Source organism: Cottoperca gobio, chromosome 3 (genome assembly GCF_900634415.1).
Source record: "Cottoperca gobio chromosome 3, fCotGob3.1, whole genome shotgun sequence".
Lineage (NCBI taxonomy): Eukaryota > Metazoa > Chordata > Actinopteri > Perciformes > Bovichtidae > Cottoperca > Cottoperca gobio.
Window position 1 is genome coordinate 20,703,984 of NC_041357.1, and position 23,511 is coordinate 20,727,494.

The 23,511-nt window shown below is 39.5% G+C and overlaps 1 protein-coding gene across 8 annotated transcripts; it reads right to left on the reverse strand.

Annotated features, from left to right (window-relative positions):
* Positions 1 to 1,302: 1,302 nt before the first annotated feature.
* Positions 1,303 to 22,453, reverse strand: mindy2 (MINDY lysine 48 deubiquitinase 2). 8 transcript variants are annotated; one of them, XR_003834322.1, is made up of 10 exons: positions 21,430 to 22,451; positions 20,651 to 20,708; positions 17,498 to 17,562; positions 11,452 to 11,610; positions 10,660 to 10,762; positions 8,682 to 8,824; positions 7,953 to 8,073; positions 7,393 to 7,566; positions 6,200 to 6,406; positions 5,299 to 5,433 (listed from the first exon to the last, which is right to left on the reverse strand). XR_003834322.1 is itself a non-coding variant. In XM_029459699.1 (9 exons), the coding sequence occupies exons 1-9, from the start codon at positions 22,327 to 22,329 to the stop codon at positions 5,248 to 5,250; spliced, it is 1,995 nt and encodes a 664-aa protein (XP_029315559.1). In that variant the 5' UTR covers positions 22,330 to 22,447; the 3' UTR covers positions 1,303 to 5,247. The 8 variants fall into 8 exon arrangements, 4 of the variants coding, with proteins under 4 accessions (XP_029315559.1, XP_029315553.1, XP_029315578.1 ...); XR_003834320.1 differs by having other exon boundaries at positions 5,311 to 5,436; XM_029459699.1 differs by lacking the exon at positions 7,953 to 8,073 and having other exon boundaries at positions 1,303 to 5,433; positions 21,430 to 22,447.
* Positions 22,454 to 23,511: the final 1,058 nt, after the last annotated feature.

The following is a 23,511-nucleotide window of genomic DNA, read 5'->3' on the forward strand; positions in this document are numbered from 1 at the left end:
AAGAGAGAGACACACAGAGAGACAGAGAGAGAGAGAGACACAGAGAGACGAGGAGAGAGAGAGAGAGAGACAGAGAGAGAGACAGGAGAGAGAGAGAGAGAACACAGAAGAGACAGAGCGAATGAGAGACACAGAGAGAAGAGGAGAGAACGGAGAGACACAGAGAGACGAGAGAGGAGACACGAGAGAGAGAGAGAGAGAGAGACAGACAGAGAGACACAGAGAGAGAGAGAGACACAGAGAGACAGAGAGAGAGAGAGACACAGAGAGACAGAGAGAGAGAGAGAGACACAGAGAGACAGATGAGAGGAGAAGACAAGAGAGAGAGAGAGAAGAGACACAGAGAGACAGAGAGAAAGAAAAAAAAGTCAGAGAGTGTAACACAAAAGAGAATACACAAAGAGACAAGATAGATAATAATAAACATTATACATATATAATATACACATATATGTATAGGAGAGAGAGATATAGAGAGGGATAGGGGAGATATGAGAGAGAGAGAGGGAGAGAGGGGAGATGAGAGAGAGAGGGAGAGATGGAAGAGGGGAGAGAGAGAGATAGAGAGAGACAGAGGGAGGAGAGAGTAGACAGAGAGAAGAGAGACTAGAGAGAGAGAGAGAGAGAGAAGAGATAGAGAGAGAGAGGAGGACAGAGAGACAGAGAGAGAGAGAGAGAGAGAGAGAGAGGAGAGATGAGAGAGAAGAGAGGAGAGAGAGAGAGAGAGAGAGGAGATAGAGAGATAGAGCAGAGATTGATTTTAGTACATAAGAGATGAGACAGATGAGATATATATAATATACATATATAGATATATATATGATCATATATCAATATATATATTACTATATATATATATATACATTATCATATTATATATATTACATATTATAATATAATATATATATACATTATATATATATATATATATATTATATATATGTTATTGTATATATATATATATATATAATCTCTTATATATATATATATTATATATATATAATATATATGTATATATTATCTATATAGTATTATATATCTATATCTAATCTATCTATATCTATCTATAATAATATATGTATGTGTACATATACACAGATACATATATATTGTCTATACCACATATACATATATATTATATATACATATATATATCTACATATATACATATACATATACACATATACATATATATATGTGACTGATGTGAAAGGCTACATACATTATTTGTTCATTTATGTAAACAGATGAACATTGAAATCCGCACAAATGAGTCACCTCCTAAATTCACAAACAACTTCCTTCTGCTTGTATGTTTTATGTGAAATATAAACAGTGGGCCGTACAATGGAAATCATATTTTTGGGGTAGTTAATAACATTTTACTCTGCCTAACGTTTCAGTCCACAAAGTACAATCTGGGAGCTATTACATTAAAGAAAACGTCTCCCTTTAGATGGTTCAGCACTCTGTGTGTCTCATACAACAAGAATAAACATTTCCCTCCTTTTGCTACATGGATGACAACACTGAAGCCTTTAGAAATCAGCCTTTTCCCCTTTTTTGTTTGTCAAAGTTTGAGCATAATTGTGAAAGATGGACTCTGGACTGGAAAAATAATGACCTGAATTAGGGGTGCACCTACACCATTTTTTTGCTGATTGAGTTGAGTACCAGTGTTGTTTACATATTTTCTTCCGTACTTTGTAGAAAAACTGCTTCTGTTGGACCATTCGAATGAAATCCATCTACCTGTCGTTGTAATTCACATCTTCCTCGTCATCTATGAGCTGTGTGCTGGTACTCAGGCCTTTTGTCTGGTATAGGTGTACCACTAACCTGAATATATCAAATTGCAGCAAGTTCCATTGAAGTGGTACTATTTTCTTTGACAAATGTACCTTCATTTTTAGCCAAAAAAAAAAAGTAACAGCCCTTTTAAATATATCTATTTTTATAAATTAATATTATCAGCTGGTTTAAGAAACCGCTACCATGTTAAGATAATTATTTTGGCCATTTTTCTGTTTTTAAAAGGTACCCAAAGGACAATAGCACTCTTGCACAATTTATGTTTTGTATAAAATGAGGTATGTTTCTCTTCTGTTAGTGCATATCAATGTAACAGTGCAAAACCAATTACAACGACTATTTGTTCAACGACCATCTTGTCAAAACACTAATTTTACAGCATTTACCCCACCGTCACTTTTACAAGGCATACAATTAAAAACCACTTTGAGACATTGAACACACAATATCCTTCTGATCAATTCGTCTTAGGATCTAGGGCGAAACAAACACATTACAACAAAATATCAAATTCTGGTAGTAATGATGAGGGATAGCAAGCTAATGCACAGGAGTAAATATGAAATAATAATAAAAATGTGTAGCATGTGTCGCTCCGCGCTCTTTTCACTCATAGAAACTCAACAATTCTCAATTCAAACTGTCCGAAGTGAAGTTACATTTCTTAAATATTCCTCTGGAACGTTTAATCAGTATCTTCACTTGATGAGTTATAAATGAGGTGAAACTCAGAAAAGAGAGACAAAAAAAAAAAGCACAATATTGTCAAACGTTTCCCCTCTGCCTTCTTGCGTTCACCTTATCATTATTATACGTGTTATTTATTTAAGTTGCATGGAAAAAAATACGGCTAAGGAGTCAATAAAAAATGTACATAACCAACAAATGTTTTTTAACCCCGTCTAAGGTTTTTATTTTCTCTCAGGTAGTCCAAGTTAACACAAGAGCAGCTTAATTCATTTTTTTTAAAGAGTGACGTTTAACAATGAGGGTCTTAAATAATAAAGTGTCCTTCAAAGTGTCAAAATAGTTCTCGTGTGTATACATGAGCAGATACTTAAAGTTGCGACTTAGAAAGTGACTACAGGCCAAGGAACTGTGCCGATACATAAAAGACACTGGAGGATTTGTCCCTTCACAAAAGGCCTGAGAGTATTTCTGATGTTCATGTGAAAAGAAATGCATGGATTGTCTCGTTCTCCTAAATATGCCCGCTTCCTTTTGTCCTACAAAATGTGTTGAAATGTGTGTGTGTGTGTATATATATATATATATATATACACACACACACACACACACACACACATACATACACAAAAACACAGCCTTGTCAGGGCCAAACAAACATAGAGCTCAAACTCCAGCCATTACGTGAAGCCCATGAGAAAGGCTTTCCCACACAGTAGGTAGCCTGCTGCCTCCGTGTAATTATCCTGTCCCGACAGTGAACTCGTTCTCACTGAACTAAATAACGGAGACTACTTTACAAGCACTGCAAAGACCTCCTCTGACAGCCGTCTCCCTCAGTCTGTAACAGAAGGCTTGAGTCAAGGCATCCACTTGGAATGTATAGATAGAAAAGTTTCTCAGGAGGCAGTCCCATGGTACAATAATGGCACAAACCACTAGCTAAAGCGATTATAAGAATGCATTAGGTAAATATGTACATCACGTGTTTGCATGCTGCAGTGTAATGCACGCAAGTTAAAAGGTGATACGGCATAATTCAGATTGTATATCCTAAGCCCCCAGGACAGTTGTTTGTGAACTTTATTTAATAGGCCTTATTTTTCCACAAATAAGAAATTAATTTGTCCGTCTCTGAATTTTACATTTGTGATTTTCTACTCAGAAGGGGGCTAGAAAAAATTGTGGAGAACGGAGGAAGAAAATGTCTTCACGACACACCTGCGACATGACACAAGTCCAGGTTCCCAACATTGTACCTGGAGATGGAACTTGTGTTGCACATCTCGGTGTCACAGATGTTTCGGGTTTGGATTCAGGTTCACAAATAACAATTGAACTTTCCTAGTTAAGATTACATGTACATGAATTCTGCAGTATTTCTCCTTCAAACCTGGCTGCAGTGAAACTTCTACATCCAGAACCAAACAGAGGAGATCATGATAGCACACACACACACACACACACACACACACACACACACACACACACACACACACACACACACACACACACACACACACACACACACACACACACACACACACACACACACACACACACACACACACACACACACACACACACACACACACACACACACACACACACACACCAGCTCTTCAGGAAGCTACAATGAGAGACTTTCAGAACTACCATATACTCTAAACTGGGTGCGATCTAAAATGAGTCTAATCTGCCCAAAGATAGTCATGTCTGACACGGAAACAACTTCAGATTCAGACCAAATTCCTCAGTTAAAAATCAGCAAAGTTCTTCTCAGTTTGACTGAGTGTTGTGAAATAAAAATCACAACATAAAAAGACAAGAACTCAAAAGATTTGTCTATTAACCAAATTGAAAGTTGTTACATCAGCGATGCTCAGTAAATGTGTATACCACACGTGAACTGTACATACAATACGAATGAAAACAAACACTCTCACATTCAAACAGAGCAGAATACAACACTGCCATACTCTGGTAAGGCAAATCTGAACAGGGCAAGCTGTGATGAGTATTGTTCCGCAGCTACATTATCTGGCAGCTATCTGGCATTAACTAACCCTTAGGTACATAGTGTTTCGGAGGGGACACAAATAGTGTTACACCGATTTCCAACAGGCAATATTATGAGCAAATCCTTCTCAGTTTACAGAAAAAAAAATAAAACCTCTCCCAAAAACGTCCTCTTACACAGATACATAAATAAAATGTGAATCTTCGTTTCAACTTAAAAAACGTGGGTCTGTCTATACACGTTTTGTAAATGTCGATACGTACAAAAAAAGCTTATAAGCTGCAGTAATGACACATGAATGAAATTAATGGGTTTGTTTTGGGAAAAGAACACGGTGAGAGGGTGACGTTTTGTCTCTTCAGATTATGTCTTTTGCTATAAAATATACCACCCCGAATAAACTCGATCCCACATCACAAATATAGTGCACTGTGCGACTTGTAACAAAGTTTGGCCAACTGTATGAAAGATAAGGGGTAGTTGTCGTTGTAGTGTCCCTCCCTCCGATGTCCAGGTTCCACTGAAGATAGAGGATAGCAGGCACCAGTGGTTTGGGAACAGCAAATCCTCCGTTAGTCTTGACGCATCTCTCCTCAAAACGTCTCCTTCCCTTGTTTGTCGTCAAGCCGGGGCTGCGCGTTGTGTGTCCAGTCCATGGAGAAACAAATGCGGTCCCCTTTCTCACAGATAAGCAAATGCACAACATACTCACACAGACACACTGTATGTTACAAAATAACACATTTGTCTTTATCCTTCGATTCTTTCTTGGCTTTGCGCTCCACGCTAGAGGACTGCTTTCCCTGGCTGGGCGTGGCTCCAGCTGCTGCTGCCGTCCCAGCGCCGGATGCTGCTCCGCCCGCTCCTGCACCTCCTCTGTCCGCATCGTCTCCCTCGGCAGGCTCCTGCTGGCCCTGCTGTGCAAATAGGACCAAAGAGTATAAATTCATAGATATTTGTATATTACATCATTACAGCATAGCTACTTAATAAAGTGATGGTGCCAAATATTAATGTTTAAACATGTATTTAAGACGCAGTGATTTTGGGAATCTCCTTATAAATGAGGTAGATATAACATAACCTTATAAGGAGTGACATTTTATTATTTAATTTCACTTTCATTTTTTGGGGGGGATTTTGTATGTCAATGACAATTATTTAGGTGAAAAAGAGGTAAGAAGAACGGGAAGGAAAGGGTTTTTTGTTTTCATATTCTGATTTCTATATGCTGTTCAAAAATATATGATGGAAAAGGGCATGCATATTTGTTACAAAATTATTAAATCTTAAAAAAAAAAGCAGGACTGAAGAGAGAGATATTTCAGCTTCTTAAAAAGGGCAATGCTACATTGGTTATAATCATGACATTTATAGAAATAATGATATAATATAATCAATATACTGCATATCTCACATATCTGCAACATGGAGGTGTAAGTACTTTCCTATGTGTCTAAGCAGCTCCAGGGACAAAGCCTGTGTCTTGACCTCACAGTGAAACGAGGATGCGTTACAGGAAAAAAAGAATACCACTTTCTCTTTTAATCTGCAATTCCTCCTTTATAGCTCAACTCTATGATGCAGACATCCATCTGTCTCCAACAGGCAACATCTTCCCTCTAGGCTACATTAAACGGCCCACATTTGTTCAAAGTCCTCCTTCTCCTCCCTCCCCACCTGTGGCTGTGCAGCTGCTGCTGCTGCTGCTTCTGCTGCCGCCGCCTGCTCCTGCTCTTGCTCCTGGTAGTACTGGGAGGCTCGTCGGTCCTCCTCCTCCTGAAGCTTTTTTGCCAGCTCTAGGTCACTGATTCCCTCGGGGAGCTGGTCCCACTGTAGATCCTGGCTTTGCTGCTCCTGCTGCAGCGACAGCGCCATCAGATAGTCCTGACACACATGAACATGCACAAAGAGAGAGAAAGACTCGATGATTTATGAGCAAAGCTGTCAATGTGATGCTTATGCTGTGCTCTGATTATGCACAAGCTGAACTTCCTCAGCCTATAATGCAAACAGACCAATCCACAACCACAGTACCTGACTTATTAGCCGAGCCATTTGTGTCCGTCTTCATGCATTTTAATTTCCTGCACTTTCTTCATTATGCTTTTTGTAGCAATTAGTTGCGGTGCAGTTTAGAAAATGTCCTTTATGCTGCTGTTATCCATTGTATTATATTCGGTATCTTATATTATGTCATGTACGTTGTCACTGACAAAGACCCAATTTCCCCACTGATATTACACATTTTCTCCAATCTAACGGAATTGATTATGTGTGCAGAACATTGCCCGAAAGGATTTTTCTCACCAACCTCATCTCGGAGATAAGGAGGGCCTGAGTAAGCAAGGAGAATAAAAAGTAATAGCCCCCATGCTCTTGTCTAGTCTGTGTGTGTGTGGGAGCAAAGACAGAGAATTTGTCAGCGTTTGGACCGCTCCGGCCGACCAATGAGCAGACCGCTGTGAAACCAGCAGGGAGACATAAACCCAATGCATTATGGGCCGATTTGGAGACCGTGTGCTACAGCAAAGCAGGGATGAGAACGGAGGTGGGCGCCATGCAACCCTGAAATATACTTTCCAGGCTGTTGTCTGTGGTGTGGGGGAGCTATAACACATCTATTATTGAAGAACTTTTCTTTTTTTGTATTAGCTTGTATTAACTGGTTTCCTGAGATGTTTTCTTTTTGTCTCTCCTTACCTCTAGTGTTTCTCAAAACTTCTGTAAAGTAGTACAGTGACCTTACTGGTCTTGTATTCTGTCTCGGCCTTTGTGGTACACTTAAGGTGTGAGAACCACATCATGATTAGGCAACAATCATGGCTTTGGAGTGGATAATTGCTGGTTCTGCTAGTCTTGCCTGCTCAGACCTGGTCTATCTGATCCTGCTGGCCGCGGTACACAGTCTCTGGATCGGACGGAGGTCGCAACCGGAACTCGGAGTCGCAGAAGTTGCCGTCTCCGTCGACGTTGTGCAGACTCTCCCAGACGACCTTCTCCTCCGTCAGGAAACCTTGGTCTGTAACCAGGAGGTACAGCTGGCCCTGGAAACAAGCACATACCAGCAAACCAATTTTATTATTATTATTATTATTATTATTATTATTATTATTATTAGATAGCCAATTCTTCAGTTAATTCCCAGCAATAAAAATAGGAGAATATTAAAATACTTTTCCAGGTCATTTTACTTTTTGTCTCATTTTCCTTGTGTTTTTTATGCCTGGAAAATTGGTCAACTGTTTTCCAGGATTTCTGACATGGACGCGTACGAGTACACACCCACACAATCTGTATATGACTGTTTCTCATGTGTCATTGGATGTATGTGTACATGTAAAAATGCAGATGAGTGATTGCAGGAGAACTTAGGCTGCCACTTAGGATGCTTCGTCTGTGGGTCATAGGTGATGCACACAGCTTTGCTTACATTGGCGACGATAGAGTACTATTCTAATCAAGAGCAGGCAGGCTTCACTTCCCCTCCTGCAGATAACAGGAAAGGTCTTTCCGAGCTGCAGCGATATGGCAAGCCAGCTGTGGGCAGGCTGCTGTTATTGAGATGGGATGCAGACCTTTTAAAAAAGGGTTGTTTATGATTGGTCTAATATTGCATATCTGTTACACATAAATATGTGGCTTTCATCAGTTTGAAGAATATGTTATAGCAGGTCAGTGCGGTGAACACAACAAGGGAATTACAGAGGAGCTTTAGCGGAACGGGAAGAGAAACAGTTACATTATTTTTCTTAATTAACTGCAAATAATAATTACAAATGTACTCAATAGCCTGCAGAGAAGCATTTAATTAAAGCAACAGACACAATACAGGGCAGTCTGTTTAACATTACAAAAGGTAGTTTTGCTGACATCTGTATGAACATGAGCAATGAAACAGAAAGAACTCTACCTCCATGAGGTGGAGGATTCTGTCAAAAATACCCATTCAAACATAGAAAACACAGTAATTGTCCTGTAATAGTAAAATACTGCAAGGCCCTTGTCACTGACCTGAGGGACAGTTCATAACACGTCCTGACCTACTTTAAGTTGCCGCAATTTCTAAAAGTGAGCCCCACACGTGATTCTCAATCTGACTCATGTAAATAATGGCAACCCTTGTGTGGTGAAGCTGTAGTCAGTACTTTTCAGTGTTTACCTTGAATTTGATCATGGTGCTGAAGTGGTTATTCCTGAAGAAGACGCAGAGCTCTCCCTCCTGTACGGTGGATGTGAGCTCACATAAGCCGTGGTACGTAAGCTGAGTAGCTGTGCTGCTCAGGAACTGCTCTGCCACGATGCCTGGGGCGAAGTGAAGGAAACATACAGGAAAACAAAGAAGTAGAGATTGAATTTGCTGATTGATGAGCAAATGCAGAAACATGGACCCACGCTGAGTCTTACTTCATCGTATCTTTGTTTTTAGTCTGTGTATTTCTGCAGAATGTACAGACAGGTTGAACATTTACTTGAAATTGAGTGATATTACATCCATGTTCATTTTGATGCTTTTATTTTGAAACATTTCACCTGTTATAATCAATTATTTAGTCTATAAAGTTGCAAAACTGTAACCATGTGTTACTTGTATGTACCACAGACTACTGGATGAGTCATCCGCATTACAATCAAGCTATCCTTACTCATTCATAGATCACTATTTGGAAAGCATGTTGGAAACCCTGCTGTAAAGTCTGTAGGGAGCCATTTGAACATTTAGACTCTTTTCTGCTGGAAGTGGTCACGGTTGCTATAGTGAACTCAATATAGTCTGAGAGGCAGATGGTGAGTGATCTGTAAGAGAGAGAGCGGCATTCAATTTGGAGCAAAACCCTGGAAATCCGTCAGTCAAACCGACAGTCTACCTGAGAACGAGACACAACTCGATTCCCTTGCTGAACTCCTTCCTCCATCTGGTGACTGCGCCAGTTCAACTGCTCTCTGTTCTGGTTTCGTTTTGTTTATTTGTTTGCATCTTGTGTGTACGAATTTGTATATATGTCTGTTTTTATACTTGTACGGAATGTTTCTAAATTGTAAAGCGTCTTTGTGTATCCAGAAAGGAGCTATATCAATTAAATGTATTTAACTTTTAAAGAGTGGTGGGGAAAAAAAACTTACTGAATACTATTAAATATTTAAGCACAACACAAGTCGGAGATGTTTAGTTTTCTGAGCGTTGTATCAGTGCATTGAAAGGAATACTTCACCCACAGAGTGATCATTTGTCATCGCATGCCTCTACGGTGAGCGAAGGATCGAAACGTTTTAGCAGCAACACAAACACTATCAAAACATCCGCTTACAAACTTTCACACAACTCGTGCAGTAAAATAAAGCCCCGTTTATCCGGTCGTATGCTGATCACCATTTACTTTAATTCATCAAGACCTTTCTCCATTTTGGGATTTTTCTTCACAGTGGAGAATTCAAGGTAACACTGGGTGAGTAATTGACATACAAAAAGGTCATTTTGTGAGTGAAGTATTCATTTTAAGTGGTTGAAAATGCATCTATTAAAAGCAGTGAAGGGAGGCATCAGTGTCGAATTGCTCAGCTACAAATGCAGCAATACAATAGAAAGGAGTGAATCTGCCCTTACAATATCAGCCTCGACTAAAGGCTCTGAAGGGTTGACTTGGCAGCAGACCAGCTAACAACCACTCAGGAAGCTCAGTGTTGAATGAGCAGAAATGTTCAGTGGAGAAGTTACTGACAGCTGGTAAGTGTGAGCTGTTGAAGTAGGTCATTTGATGAGTGGCCGCATGCATGTCCTGGTTTCATTTGAGCTTGGTCTTTGGTTTTGTGCAGAATGTGTTTGCACTGTAAACATACCAGTAAACACTCCTCATGTAATGAATGTGCCACTGAACAAATGTTATGCTGCTTCACACGCTGAAGTTGTACTTGTGATGCTAGACGCGACGACACAAATATAGTCAAAATTGAAAGAAAGAGGATTTATTAAATAGTATTTTTGCTCAGAAGCTCATTTTTCTTTTTAAAAATGTTCCCCCAAAATGCAAGACTTTGTTATTTTTTCTCCACCTCCAAGTACACAGGGGGGAAAGATGAAGGGAGACAGGAAGAGAGTCAGGCAGGTCAGACAGCAGAGGGAGGGAAGAGAAGGCACTCACCTTCCCCTGCCAGCTCGCTGTTGTCTGACTGTTTGCAGGATATTATCTTCTCTACCAGCTGGTTGTAGCTGCAGTTTCCCACTGCCTTCACAATGTCCTGCATCTGCAAACAAAAACAACAAAAACTGTGGGAAAGAACATTCACCAAGCTTTGATGCTTGTTTCACTTAAAGCCATGGTAGATTTATACAAAATGTATATCCGAAAGAACAAGCGGTTCATACTAAAACTACTGCGTACTGTGTAAACCTGATCCCTCTTTAGCACAGCTCAACTGAACTCATTCACCCTTTAACTATCTTTATTTAGGGTGGTGCAAAAGCTTTAGTTTGAACTTGACTGCACACAGAGCACCTTAAAAAGGACATTAATATAGATTCCATAGCTAAACTGTTTTTAAATGTGGGAACTGTCCGGGAAGGGATTTCCTGTATAATTATCCAAAATAATTTAGTAACCAATGGCAGTTAAGTGAGCAAAATGTAAAGGTCACATTTCTACAGCAACTTCTGCATCCACACTATATGATGCAAGATGTCAGGTTGTTGTCCTGCTTTCTGTCTTTATCTCTGGGCTCTTTGTGACACTAGAAAAGATAAATAAGGCACATTAAAGCGCAGTCCTGTGGGTTCATGTAGCACAGGTGAATCGGGACCACTAAAGATTTCCTGAGAAAGAGTTTAGTTAGTGTTCATACAACCTCAGACAGGTAGAATATTTTTATTTTGTATTACTCGCAGTGATTTCTGGGAGGTCAAGAGAAATAGCAGTGATGAGTAAGGTCCATCTCACCTGGGGGTCAACCAGCCAGCCGTGGTACAGAGGGATGTCAAGCAGATCAAACACGATGCATTCTGGGGTGTACTCGAAGACTTGCACACCTGTGAACTTCACGTTCACATCCAGACCCGTCTGCAGCTTGTGCAACACTGCCATGGCATCACTCATGTTCTAGGAAACAAGGATAACAACAGTTGAGTTTTGTTAAGAAATGTGGCATAACAATGCAACAGAGGGATTAAACGATGTGTAAACAAATCTCTTACGAAGCTGTTTTCATGTCTTTATCTCTTACGTTATTCCTGGGTGTCTGCACACAGTCAGCATAGCTGGAGCGATCAGGCATTGATCTTTCTACCTTTACAAGAAGCCATTAGCAAACATTTATTTCTGTAGAATACAAAACAAACACCTTCCACACACCTGAATTTGGTTTCAGCTTCATAGTTACCTCACTGAGACTAAGTTGAGTGTTTTCATATTCACTGCACTTATTGATTTTTGCTCTGCTTACTGTTAATCATCCTACAACCACAGGAAGAAATGGAAACTTCTGCCAGGAAACCATTTCTGAGTGCGCTCTCAGGCTCATCATTGTGAGACATTTCCTCCTTTGATAATATTACCAGGGGCTGGACAAAATATCAGGAACACTTGACAATACAATCCATTAACCCTGCAATAAAAACAACCGTTGTTTGATCTTTGGGGCATTTTTGACTTTATCTTCTGATAGCGGACAGTAGAGACATGACAGGAAATGAGGGAAGAGAGAGAGGAGGGATGACATGCAACACAATGATCAGAAATAAAGGCTTTCGCAGCAAAATACGTTTTAGAATCCATCAGTGATTTCTTTTTATCTCACTGCTCTCTCTCTCTAGATAGATGAAGGTAGACAAGTTACATATTTAATGTCTGAAGAAGCCTAAAGGGGACGATTCGACTACATGATGAACAACCTAAACCCCTAGCCCACCAGGTTGATTAGATTGTACTACATTGTAAGTTGTTCCTCAGAAATCTGCACCTCCTTTTTCAAACATGAAGTTATAGATTGAATCCACATTGTAATAAACCACTACAGAGTTCATCCTGCGGCTTAGATCTCACAGACACCTCTAGTGTGGACCATAATTAGTTTCAGTTCTACTTTATCAGGTTAATATAGGGTCAACAGTACAATATCATTTATTGGACAAGAGAATGGCTCAGCTCGAAATAAAAAGCCTTAATCATCATATAAAGATAAAATAAGATAAAATGACAATAAGGTCAGTGAACCTTTTCAACAAAACAATTATAAAATTCAGGTAAAATGGAATTTTAAAAAGAAATTGAACTAAAGTCTTTTTTTCTCCAGATGATGAGCGATGACTCACTGTAGCAGAAGGTATGCATTGACGTCAGTATTTCACATGATACCAGCCCCCCCCCCCTCATTATGAACAGACACACAAGTCTTGGAAAAAGCAATGCCCCATGCCGTGCACGAGAGAGTGAACGGTCTGTGGACATTGAAATGTAGATGGGAATCAAGCTGATGTACATACAGTAGGCAGCATCACACCACCAGGAAAGTAACATTACACAAAACTAAGCCTGAAGGCATGAAGATGCTTGAGGCGGGTGTACGGTGCTCTCCAGACACATTCACTGAGTAAAAACCCAGAAAACAAAAAGAGCTGTTCTGGGTTTAATACAGCAAAACCCTCCTGGAAAACTCAAACCACTGGACCTACTTTAAAGCAGCAGCCTGGTCCAAATAGTTGACTGCTTCGAATGATACGGTGTGCTTGCTTTGTCAAAGTTACACAGACCCTGAGAAAGTATTGCTTCGCCTTGCTTGACTTCTCTTTGGCCTTCAGTCTGTATGAACTTCTGCTTGAGTTCTTTCTAAATCTCTGCAGCCAATTCCATAACATCTTTTCACCACCTCACCAGTGTTTTATATACACGTTACCCAGGCGAATGCACAATGGCAGATGCTGACGCATATTTGATTTCCCTAAAACATGTCTTTTTTAACGCATCTTTTAAGCCCTCGAGAAGTAGAATCACTAATTGCAGAGTGTTCACAAGTTTCATTAAAATAAATGTCAGTTCTTGTGGGTTTTAATTGGATTTGTCTTCTCCGATATTCATGTGGCTCAAACAGAGTTGAGAAAAATACCTCTCTACGCTGCTTTTTACTTTTAAAACTGATAAGAAAACATCAGAGCTTTGTTTTGTGAAGTAGAAAATCAGAACTCTTGTTTGACTTTTAAATTCATTTTTTCTCTTCTAATCTCTGGTAGTAGAAGAAAAAGGTTTTAAAGGCTGCCAAATATGCAGAAAGAAATTCCTTTATTTCAGTGACTGAACGATTAAAGAGAATGACCTGTTTCCACTATGACTACCATTCATGCTTTAATTATGAGTGAGGAGGTTATCAGCAGACACACAGACTTTATATACACATCACATCATATGTATGCCATATATGTGACTCACACGTCTGCATCCACACACCTGAGAACCCAATGAAACAAGACTAATTCTTGCATTAAGCCTCAGAGCAATGTTTCCCAGCTGGCTCTGAACCTCTGCTGCCAATTAAGTCTGGGATCAAGATAAACCTTGCAGCCGAGCTCTACAACTCTGTTATGATTGTGTAGTTGTGAGTGATTTCCTCTTACTCTTTCAAGAAAAAGAACCCAAAAGCAGATACTTTATTTATATATATATATATATATATATATATATATATATATATATATATTATATATATAGATATATTTTTTTATATATGATATATATATATATTATATATATATATTTTTTTTATATATATATATATATATATTTTTATATATATATTTATATATATTTATATATATATATATATATATATATATATATATATATATATATATATTTTTTTTTTTTTTTCTGAATATTATATTATTTTATCACAGTATTGAAGTGTAAAAACCAAAATCCTTATTTTGAATGTGAATCTCAGTTTTCCAGGACGTATTGCAATCCTTTTACAGTGTACGTATTATGAAAAGTCACATCCAAAAATGTTCATGTGAACTGTTTCAAAGGCTTCTCAATGAAACATTTTTAACCTCCCTCAGAGAGAAGTATAACGTGCGTCAAATCTTAAAATAAAGTGAACAATAGTGAGGGTACTGCAGTTTTGATGCGGAGAGATGAGGTGCAGAAACCTTCAGATGGACCATCGGAGTGTGTGGATTAGGGCGTTTGTGAGCAGCAGTGAAGGCAGGATTAGCAGGGCTGTGTAATGGACCACTTCTCTTCACTTTAGGGCAGAGGGATCCAACAGCAGACGAATGCTTGGAGATGATTAGCAAAGCATCGCCAGCATTCGTCTGCGCTTGTGTTGGATGCACTTCCACAGTATAACATTAGCACTGCCGAGGCCTTTTTTGTATTTTTACTGTCACTCTTCAGCCTAAGGTGTTTAAGGGAAGGCCTCTCTGAGTAGATGTAATTAACAGGTAGTTGACAGTTTATGGCATTACAGTGCCAAGATGAGGGAGCTGGTTCCTACAAAGCTTTCCTTTCTTAACATCCCAGTTGATAATGGACGTGTGGCTGTTAAAACATGCAGCCTAAACATCAAACTATAACAAATGATAAAAAAAGAATAGTGGAGAATGAGCTGTTTTCCTCATTATTTTTTTTTGGTTTAAAACCAAAACTTTTCTTCCAAGCAACACAATTGAGCAACAGTTTTCGGTTGAGAAATAAAGACAAAGGTTGACTGAATTACAAATTCAATACAAACTCCTTTTTTTAGGGAATGAAAATGTCATATATTGATGCAGACTACATGGGTCTCTGAATGTATGTAAATATACACAGCAGATCTATGAACCTAAAAAACAACAACATATCAATTACTGGAGGACAAAAGTGAACCATTACATAACGCCATGCCCCATCAGTGGGGGCTGTAAATAATGAACGGTTAGCTAGGCTTTCCCACAATGTGGGTCATACTTTTGTGAATCCTGGCACACATCAGCAGCTGTCACTGCTCTACATTTCTGTTGAATGTATAATCGAGCTAATCTAAAGTTTCTAACGTTTGTCAGCCCCCGTTTCCACGTATAAAAGGAGGACATAACCATTCTCAACCATAGACTGTTATCAGCATAAAGTGATTATACATTTCATTTCAAGAAAGTGCTTTGGAGCTGTTGTAGTAGATTGCATTTAATTGTACACGTGTTGCTAACAGACTGATAACCCTGGGCATAGCTTAATCTCTGATCTTATAATTCGATCAATCCTGCTTGAATTAAATCAGCGTCCAACATCACAACCTGTAGAACTGATAGCACAGCCTCTCCCTTTTCTCCCGTACTGCTTTTATGATTCTTTCATTGTCTCTGACATCACCTCATCATGTTTTCATCACACAATATCTCTTTGCTTACTCAATTGGAGATAGATTCCTATTCAGAAGGCCGATAATTGGATTACCGGGAAAGACTACCAAACAGATTTGTATGAAACATTTGCATTCATACATCATCAAATAAGCCGGGGTTAAGGACATACGCAAGATCCAACAGTAATGCTTTGTGAATCCCACGTTGGGGTGTGATGTGCTTTGTACTCGGAACAAAAGAAAAGGTTTAAGAAACATTTGTGAACAAGGCACATTACTGTGAAAGACAGCACATTACAAAACACGATAACCCATTCCCTCCAACAGTCATCATGGACAAATTGCCCTTGTAGAGGAGTGCTGTTGAGCGAAGCTACACTCGCACTTCCACAGCTCCTACGAGTAAATATTTAACAATAGCTAAAGAGCAGCCGTGCAACTGCTATTTTAATCCTCATATGCTCCTGTAGCAGATGATGTTTTTTAAGCTGAATTTATAAATAGAACTACTTCTGTTATGAACTCCTACTGCTCTTTTCAAAGTCAGAGTGGCTTCAGTTGTATTTTCTAATACAATAAGCAATAAAAGCTCATCTCTCCATAGGACACCTTTTGTTTGACATGCACATAAACACATTTTAGAGTTGCTCTCTTAGATCCGGAAGCCCTGCAGTCTCCACATGCTGTGTCAACCACAGCACACGGACATGAGGACACCCACTTGCAAAAGAGCTCTCAGGCCAGTGACTAGGATTAGACTGCCATAATAACTATGCAATACAAACTACCACTCCCTTAATTTAACCGTGCATGCTGAGGCCGCCACTTATTTATTCAGCTCAACTTACATTTCTTTGAGCTTCTATGAGGAGACTGCACATTATTTTTTCTCCTCTTTGACTGAGGGACAAGTGTGGCTTCAGATCATTCACAGATGTTCTGGTGCTCTGCCACGCAAGAGGAGGAGCGGCAGGGCTTCTCACACACCGAACTAGGCAGGCAGTGGAGATGGGAGGAAGCAGGGGCGCTGGAGCTCCATCTCCAAGTGCCTCTAATGGTGAGCTACACACACACACACACAGCCTCAGTAATGGCCTGGAGCTGAACCCAGCCATGCGTCTCTCTAAGCATTCACAGCCATGTGAAACAACATAATCTGACACTCCTGACCCCCGTTGTTCCCTGAGCCTTCTGAGACACATATTATGTAACCTATATGGGAAAAAAGCTAAGCTGCAGTTTCATGTGGTTTTTCATCAGCTCTATTTCCATATTATGGAACATCCGCTGATCTTCTCTGCTACCTCAATGCAAATGTGAAAAACCCGCTTTAGTGTAAGCATGTAACTAATGGATGCACATCCGAGCAGCGTGTGCACCTCACTTTGTATACTGCGGTGAAAATACATCAATAATGGCGGTGAGAACAGCGGAGATATTTTGAGTGCGTCGATGAGACAAAGTGAGAGCTCATGTTCAACTTGCACGCTTAAGGTTTCAACGCAGAAAGGAGGAGAGAGCGAGTTCATCTCAAAAGCCCTGCGCTCCTTAAGTACCATGAACAGTCAGCAGCTTAATAAATGCACACACACAAGCAAAAACACAGACAGCCTGTTTAATAATAATATTCTGCAGTGATTAGACGGGCCTCACCTGCTCATAGTTTAGCCGCTGAGCCTCGGTTATCTCTTTAGGCTTGGTTTCCAGAATGTAGTCTCCTGCAGTGTGACAGAGGGGAAGAGATGTTGACTTGTACTGTATCGACAGAGCAAAACAACCACTATCTTAGCTGATTATTACAATGGATTGATAGCTTTAGTATAGCAGGAAACATATGTTTTTAGATGTTTTAAAAGAGCCATTGGGAGGGTTTAGCGCTGGCCAAGCTGTTCTCCCAAGACAAGGCTGTGCCAAACATGCAGCATCAGTCGAGTCCCTGTCCACCTTGGTGTCACCTGAGAGCTCTGTCGACTCGGCTCTGCAGCAGAGAACACACAGCCTGGCAGCTGTCTGGCTCCAGCTCTCAGCGCTACAAACGGGCTGCTTTCTTACGAACACAGAAAACCAAACTTAAGATTTTACACTACATCAGGCGTAGCTGGGTATTTTTCAAGGCACGCCATATACACATCTGACCACGACACCCTCGAGCCACATGTTTGTTTGTGTTGTAGTTTGCCTCTCTCTTGAATAGTTTATTGCTCATTAGGGCTGAACAATTGATTGTAATTTCATAAATATTTGTGCAATATTTTATAAAAGGCAAAATGCCATTCTGAGTCACGTATAGTGGTGCTGCAGAGAAAAACGATATTTGTTTGATAGAGATCCTCGTAAAAAAAATCCCATTATGATAATCTTAAAATAATTAGCAATGAAATGCGGATAATGATGCAAAAATCATAATTCCCTCCATAACATGAATCATATCACAATTGCAATATCAGTCAAAGTAATTGCAATTCATCTGCACCATTGCTTGTACAGTTCTTTTTTTGTTCCTTGTGTTGTTAGAAACATTTTCATCATTTCACAGATATAATGGTTAAGGAAGTCGAGCAGATATATTCTTGTTATTGCTGTTCAAGTTTTATTGCAGTCCTTACTTTTAAAACTCTTACGTAAGTGTTTCTCACAACACTTCACAGAGAATCATTAATTTATTAGGAACTAGCGAGAGTACCATGCTGCACTGTCAACACATATTTTTCCTGAGTATTACTCAGAGGAATGCCATCGAACTCTTGTCATCAACAGCTACAATAAGTGAAAACAGCTCCACATGGAGAAAATACACTTTCATGTGTATTTTTGCTGAATATAATGAATGGGGTGTTTCCAGAGGGAAAAAAGCCTGCTAAGCTTTTTTTCTTGTAATTTGTGCTTCATAAGTGTTATGACTATTCAAAAAAAGGCACAATGATTTCCTCATGTGCAGAAATAACTGTCTGATCCTTAACTAGTCTATCAAAGCACAAAATACAGAGAACGTGACCATGTAAAGATGTGTTTAAGTCTCCTAATTAGTGCACAAACTTAAGCTTTATGAACTAAACTCAAGCTCATACTTCAGTCAGGCTCATAGACTATCTGTACTGTGTTCTTCAACATGGGAACTTAAGTTTTACGAGGTGTTTGGACAACAGACTAACTGCTGGTTGCAGTTTAAAGAAATGGTAGCACACTCGGTAATAACATGGTAATATTGGGCTTATAGGTTTAAAATAAATAGGTAATAATAAAGTAATAACCAGGAAATAGCTTGGTATTAACAATGGGTATATATGGGTAATATTAGACTGATAAGGCAAAACTATTTAGTAATAATATAATAATACTATGGTAAAGATATGGTAACCTGCAAACAATACACAAAGTTACCATATTATAATATTATTAATGCTGAATCCTATTTTATGTTCCAAACATTCACTTTTGTTTCAAGGTAATAACCAGAAAACATTTTAACGTTTTATTCTGTGACGTGTTTCCTGTAAACACTTGTGGTAGTTTCTATGCCAAATGCTAAACTACCTGTTGCTATTTTTATTTTGTTTTTAAACTCTTCCAACTTGATTTCAATGCTGTCACCCTAGATGAAGTCAAGATTTTTTCCAGCAGGGGTCCGGCCAGCTAAGTGGTTTTACTACAGCATGTCCAAGACAGGGAAAACCCCTCACTGCTCTGTACTCCAGTGACCTGTGGACTCACTCAACTCTGGCCCATAATATCTGCATCTGTCGGCCTCTATGCGTCTGGATCACTGGCCATGCTACACTGCGTACTGTTGAGCAACGACCAACAGCCACTTTAAACACCATTCTCAAAAACACTATCGATTTTTCATTAATAGTTTACATGCAAAGACGTGTGGCAGACAGTGGCTCAGAATGCATGAAAAGTAGTGCTATAATGATGGATTGTACACGGACTGTGATGAATACAAATGCATATCCCACTGTTCTAATTGCATAAAGAAAATTGTTTTTACTCAGGTTTCATGCATCTGGCTGTGAGTTCTTTATTCTATAACAGTTTTCCTAAAATTAGATTTTCATTTATTTATTGCAAAACATCGCCTTGCACAATCACAATCTATTCAATCGTCAGTACTTCATCATGATGCGTATCGTATTGCCAGACTCTTGCTAATACACATTCCTAGTAAGGAGACCATCTACCATAAAATAGTTCACATACAGTTCAGTGATGTGGATTATTTCAGTCTACTGATAGCAGTGGATACTAAAGGCCCTGACAAGAGCTGAGACGAGACACTAGTGAAGAGCGGCTCTACCTCTAAAGATCCCCTGCTGTAATCAGACACTCTCCACTTTGATAGTGTAGCGTTGTTTTAGTTATGAAGGGACAGCCAGAGAGAAGACATAGCGCCTGGTTCCTTTGCAACTGCAGAAGATTTAATCATAGGGGATTCCCCTGTTCTGGTCTCTTCCACTGTGGACTGGAATATATATATATATATATATATATATATATATCTCTGACTTAAGTATGCAGCCGCTAAAATTTGAGAGGACGTGAAACCCAAGAATGTTTACTAGGCTGCTGAAACTCAGTGCCAGTGGGTTTAACGGTTAGCGTGTGGACTCATGTGCAACACTACGGAAAAGCAGACGAACATATTAGTATTGAAGAGAGCTACTTTTTAAATGTGTTATCTTCTGCAAGTAACAAAACATGTTATTATTGGAAATGTAAAGCCAGGTGAAAAAAGGTTCTCCTTTGATCAATGATGTGGAATCAATTTGCTCATGTGTAAAAGGTTTAATAGCTACAAACGCTCACCAAGATACTCCATCAGTTGCTCAGCAGTTATAATTTCCATCATAGGTGGCATCTTAACCTGCAACAGAGAGACATAGACACCCATCACCTGAGGGCTGCAACCAACGATTACCTGTCTTTTTATTATAGTAAGATAACGATTATTTCCTAGATTAAATAGATGAACTGTTTGGTCTATAAAATGTCAGAAAATATTCCTCAAAGTCCAAGGTGGTGTCTTTAAATGTTTTGTCAGTCCAAAACCCAAAAATATTCAGTTTAATATGATATAAAACCTAGAAAAAGCAGGAAATATCCATATTTGGACAGGCTGAAAACAGCATTTTCTGCCATTTTTGCATGAAAAATCACTTTAACAATATATCGATTATCATTTTTTTGGATCGACTTATATTGCAGCTCTACCATCGTTCATTAATTCAGTACACATGTATCAAGCAAAGCACTGCAACACAAGTTACCTGATAAAGAAGAACACAGCTATTTATTGTTGGGACCCATGTGCAACAGTTTGTAAACACCTCATATCCCATGTCAGTATTCAACATGCACTGACATGTTGATATACAATTACTTTCCCAATAGAAGTACTGAGGGATAAAGGCACTAGGACTTAGTGATTGGTGTGTATGTTAACCATTAGCAAATGTTAATGGTATAATAGTAATACGACACATTTACCATTGTAATTATTATATAAAATAACTACTGACAGAGCATATCAAATATGTTAGAATCTAGTTTCTACTGATCTATGCTCATCTCAGAGTCTTCTTTACCTTCCATGCAAGCAGAAGGACATTCATAATTGCCAGTAATGGACAGGGGCCGTTCTCGTTCTGGGTGATGATCGGCGTATTCTCCTCCCTCCACTTGATCCACTTAATGTGGTATATAGACTGCCCGGCGGCCCGGTCCTTAGCAGTCTTTGTCCCATCAGCCCCATACTCGCCCTGCAGGGCCAGGGCCAGTCCTCTGTCCTCCAGTCCCTCACTGTTCAGGTCTGAGCTGGGGCAGGAGTTGAGGTTGGAGAAGGACTCGAGTGAATCTATGCTTCGGGACTCTCCACCGAGGCTGTGATCGGGGTCACTCCCACTCGGCAATCCCTCCGATAAGGTGTGATCACCGGACAGCGCCAATTTGACGTGTGCTGTGATTGCATTGCCCGGACACAGATGAGTCGGTTTGGCAAGTTTTGTCGGTTCACTTTTTCCACAAGCCAACACCTCAGCATGCACATATGTGCCCTCCTTAGCAGGAGGTGAGGATGCACCGTCGGTTTTGTTGTTTACTAACTTTGAGGCACCACCCTCGCTATCTCTTGCAGCCAGCACCGAGTCATGCCCCATCCCGTTACTGATCTGATCCCCGGACCCCGACCCGCTCGTCTTGGTGTCCTTTTTCTGATCCTCCTGCACATGGAGGACTTCGATCACTTCTAGCACGTCAGACTTCCCAGCACTGGAAATGACATTCACGGTGCTGGGAGCACTAACATTTGTGGTGCTGTTATTACAACTAACGTTGACCAAAGTACTGAGAGGAGCCTCACTATTCTTGCATTTCTCGGCTGTTCCTTTCACTCCACCGACAGCCGTAACATCGCCCATCTCTCCTGCAGTCGTGGCACACAGCGTGCTCCCGTCAGTGTCTCGATGCAGGTTTGCATTTTTCTCCATTTCGATTTACAGACTGTCGACAGATTTTTAGCTCAATTGCAGCAGCAGCTTCAGTCCCAAAGACGCCATGACAACTCTGCGAGTGACGTCATCAGAGTGAATTGCTTTCAGGCCGAGCAAAGGGGGTGATGCGTTTGAGTGGGCTCGTATTTTTCACTTTATCTCTCACATTAAAAATGGGTTATTTAGACTAATTTCCTAACATTCCCAATTCCTCCTTAACATTAGGAAATGCATTTTAAAACCGAAAACGAGATTCATCTTTCAAATTAACAAGGTATAAAGTTGGTGTAGATTGTCAGCTATGCTACACAAATGTTGAAACAACACAGAGCACCTGTTTTATGCTTGAGATAGTTCAGAACTTAAGGAAACCCTTGCATGATTGGCTGAGCTCTAACTCCATAAATACGGATTGTACTTCAAAACTATCCAGTTAGGAGTAATCTCGAATAACTACAATATTGCATTTCTAGTTATTATTAACATTATTATAATCATAACAAAATACTATATAAATAAATGTATGAAAAATGTCATAAAAGCCTATTTTCTTATTTGTCTTTTTTATTATCTTTCATTTTTTTGCCCTTTGCTTTCTTGACTCTTGAGCTGTTGTAAATCCCTATGGGGATCAATAAAGTTATCATTTTATCTTATTTTCAAAACACTGACGAGTTATTAAAAAAGCCAAATTTATATGTTCCGCTTCAAAACAAACATTGTGTATCTTTGATATATCCGTGTTTACATTAGGCAATTTCATTTATTTTTACGGTTTTTGGTTACAATGTGTGCAAAATGAATTGACAATGAATGAATGGGAACTTTTTCACAGATGCAAAAGTATTTTTCAGATTGTTTATTGTGTGCATAACATCCCCTATGTCAGCAAGGTGCCAAAAAACAGGAAGTAAACGTAACGTTTAAAACAGTTCTCCTGGATCAAACCTTTGAACCTGAATGTATCTACAAATCGTTAAAAAGTACATACTTTTACGAGGACTCCTGAATATACACTGACCAGAACTGCCGTGGCCGTGATCATCTTGCGTACGAGTGCTCGCGCATTTATGAGACCATGAGAATCTCGCGTTGTCAGACCTCCGTACTACGGTCAGGTTAAACGAGACTTTGGAAAATATGTGGCAGTCATTCATGGATGTAAAACTGCAATCATTG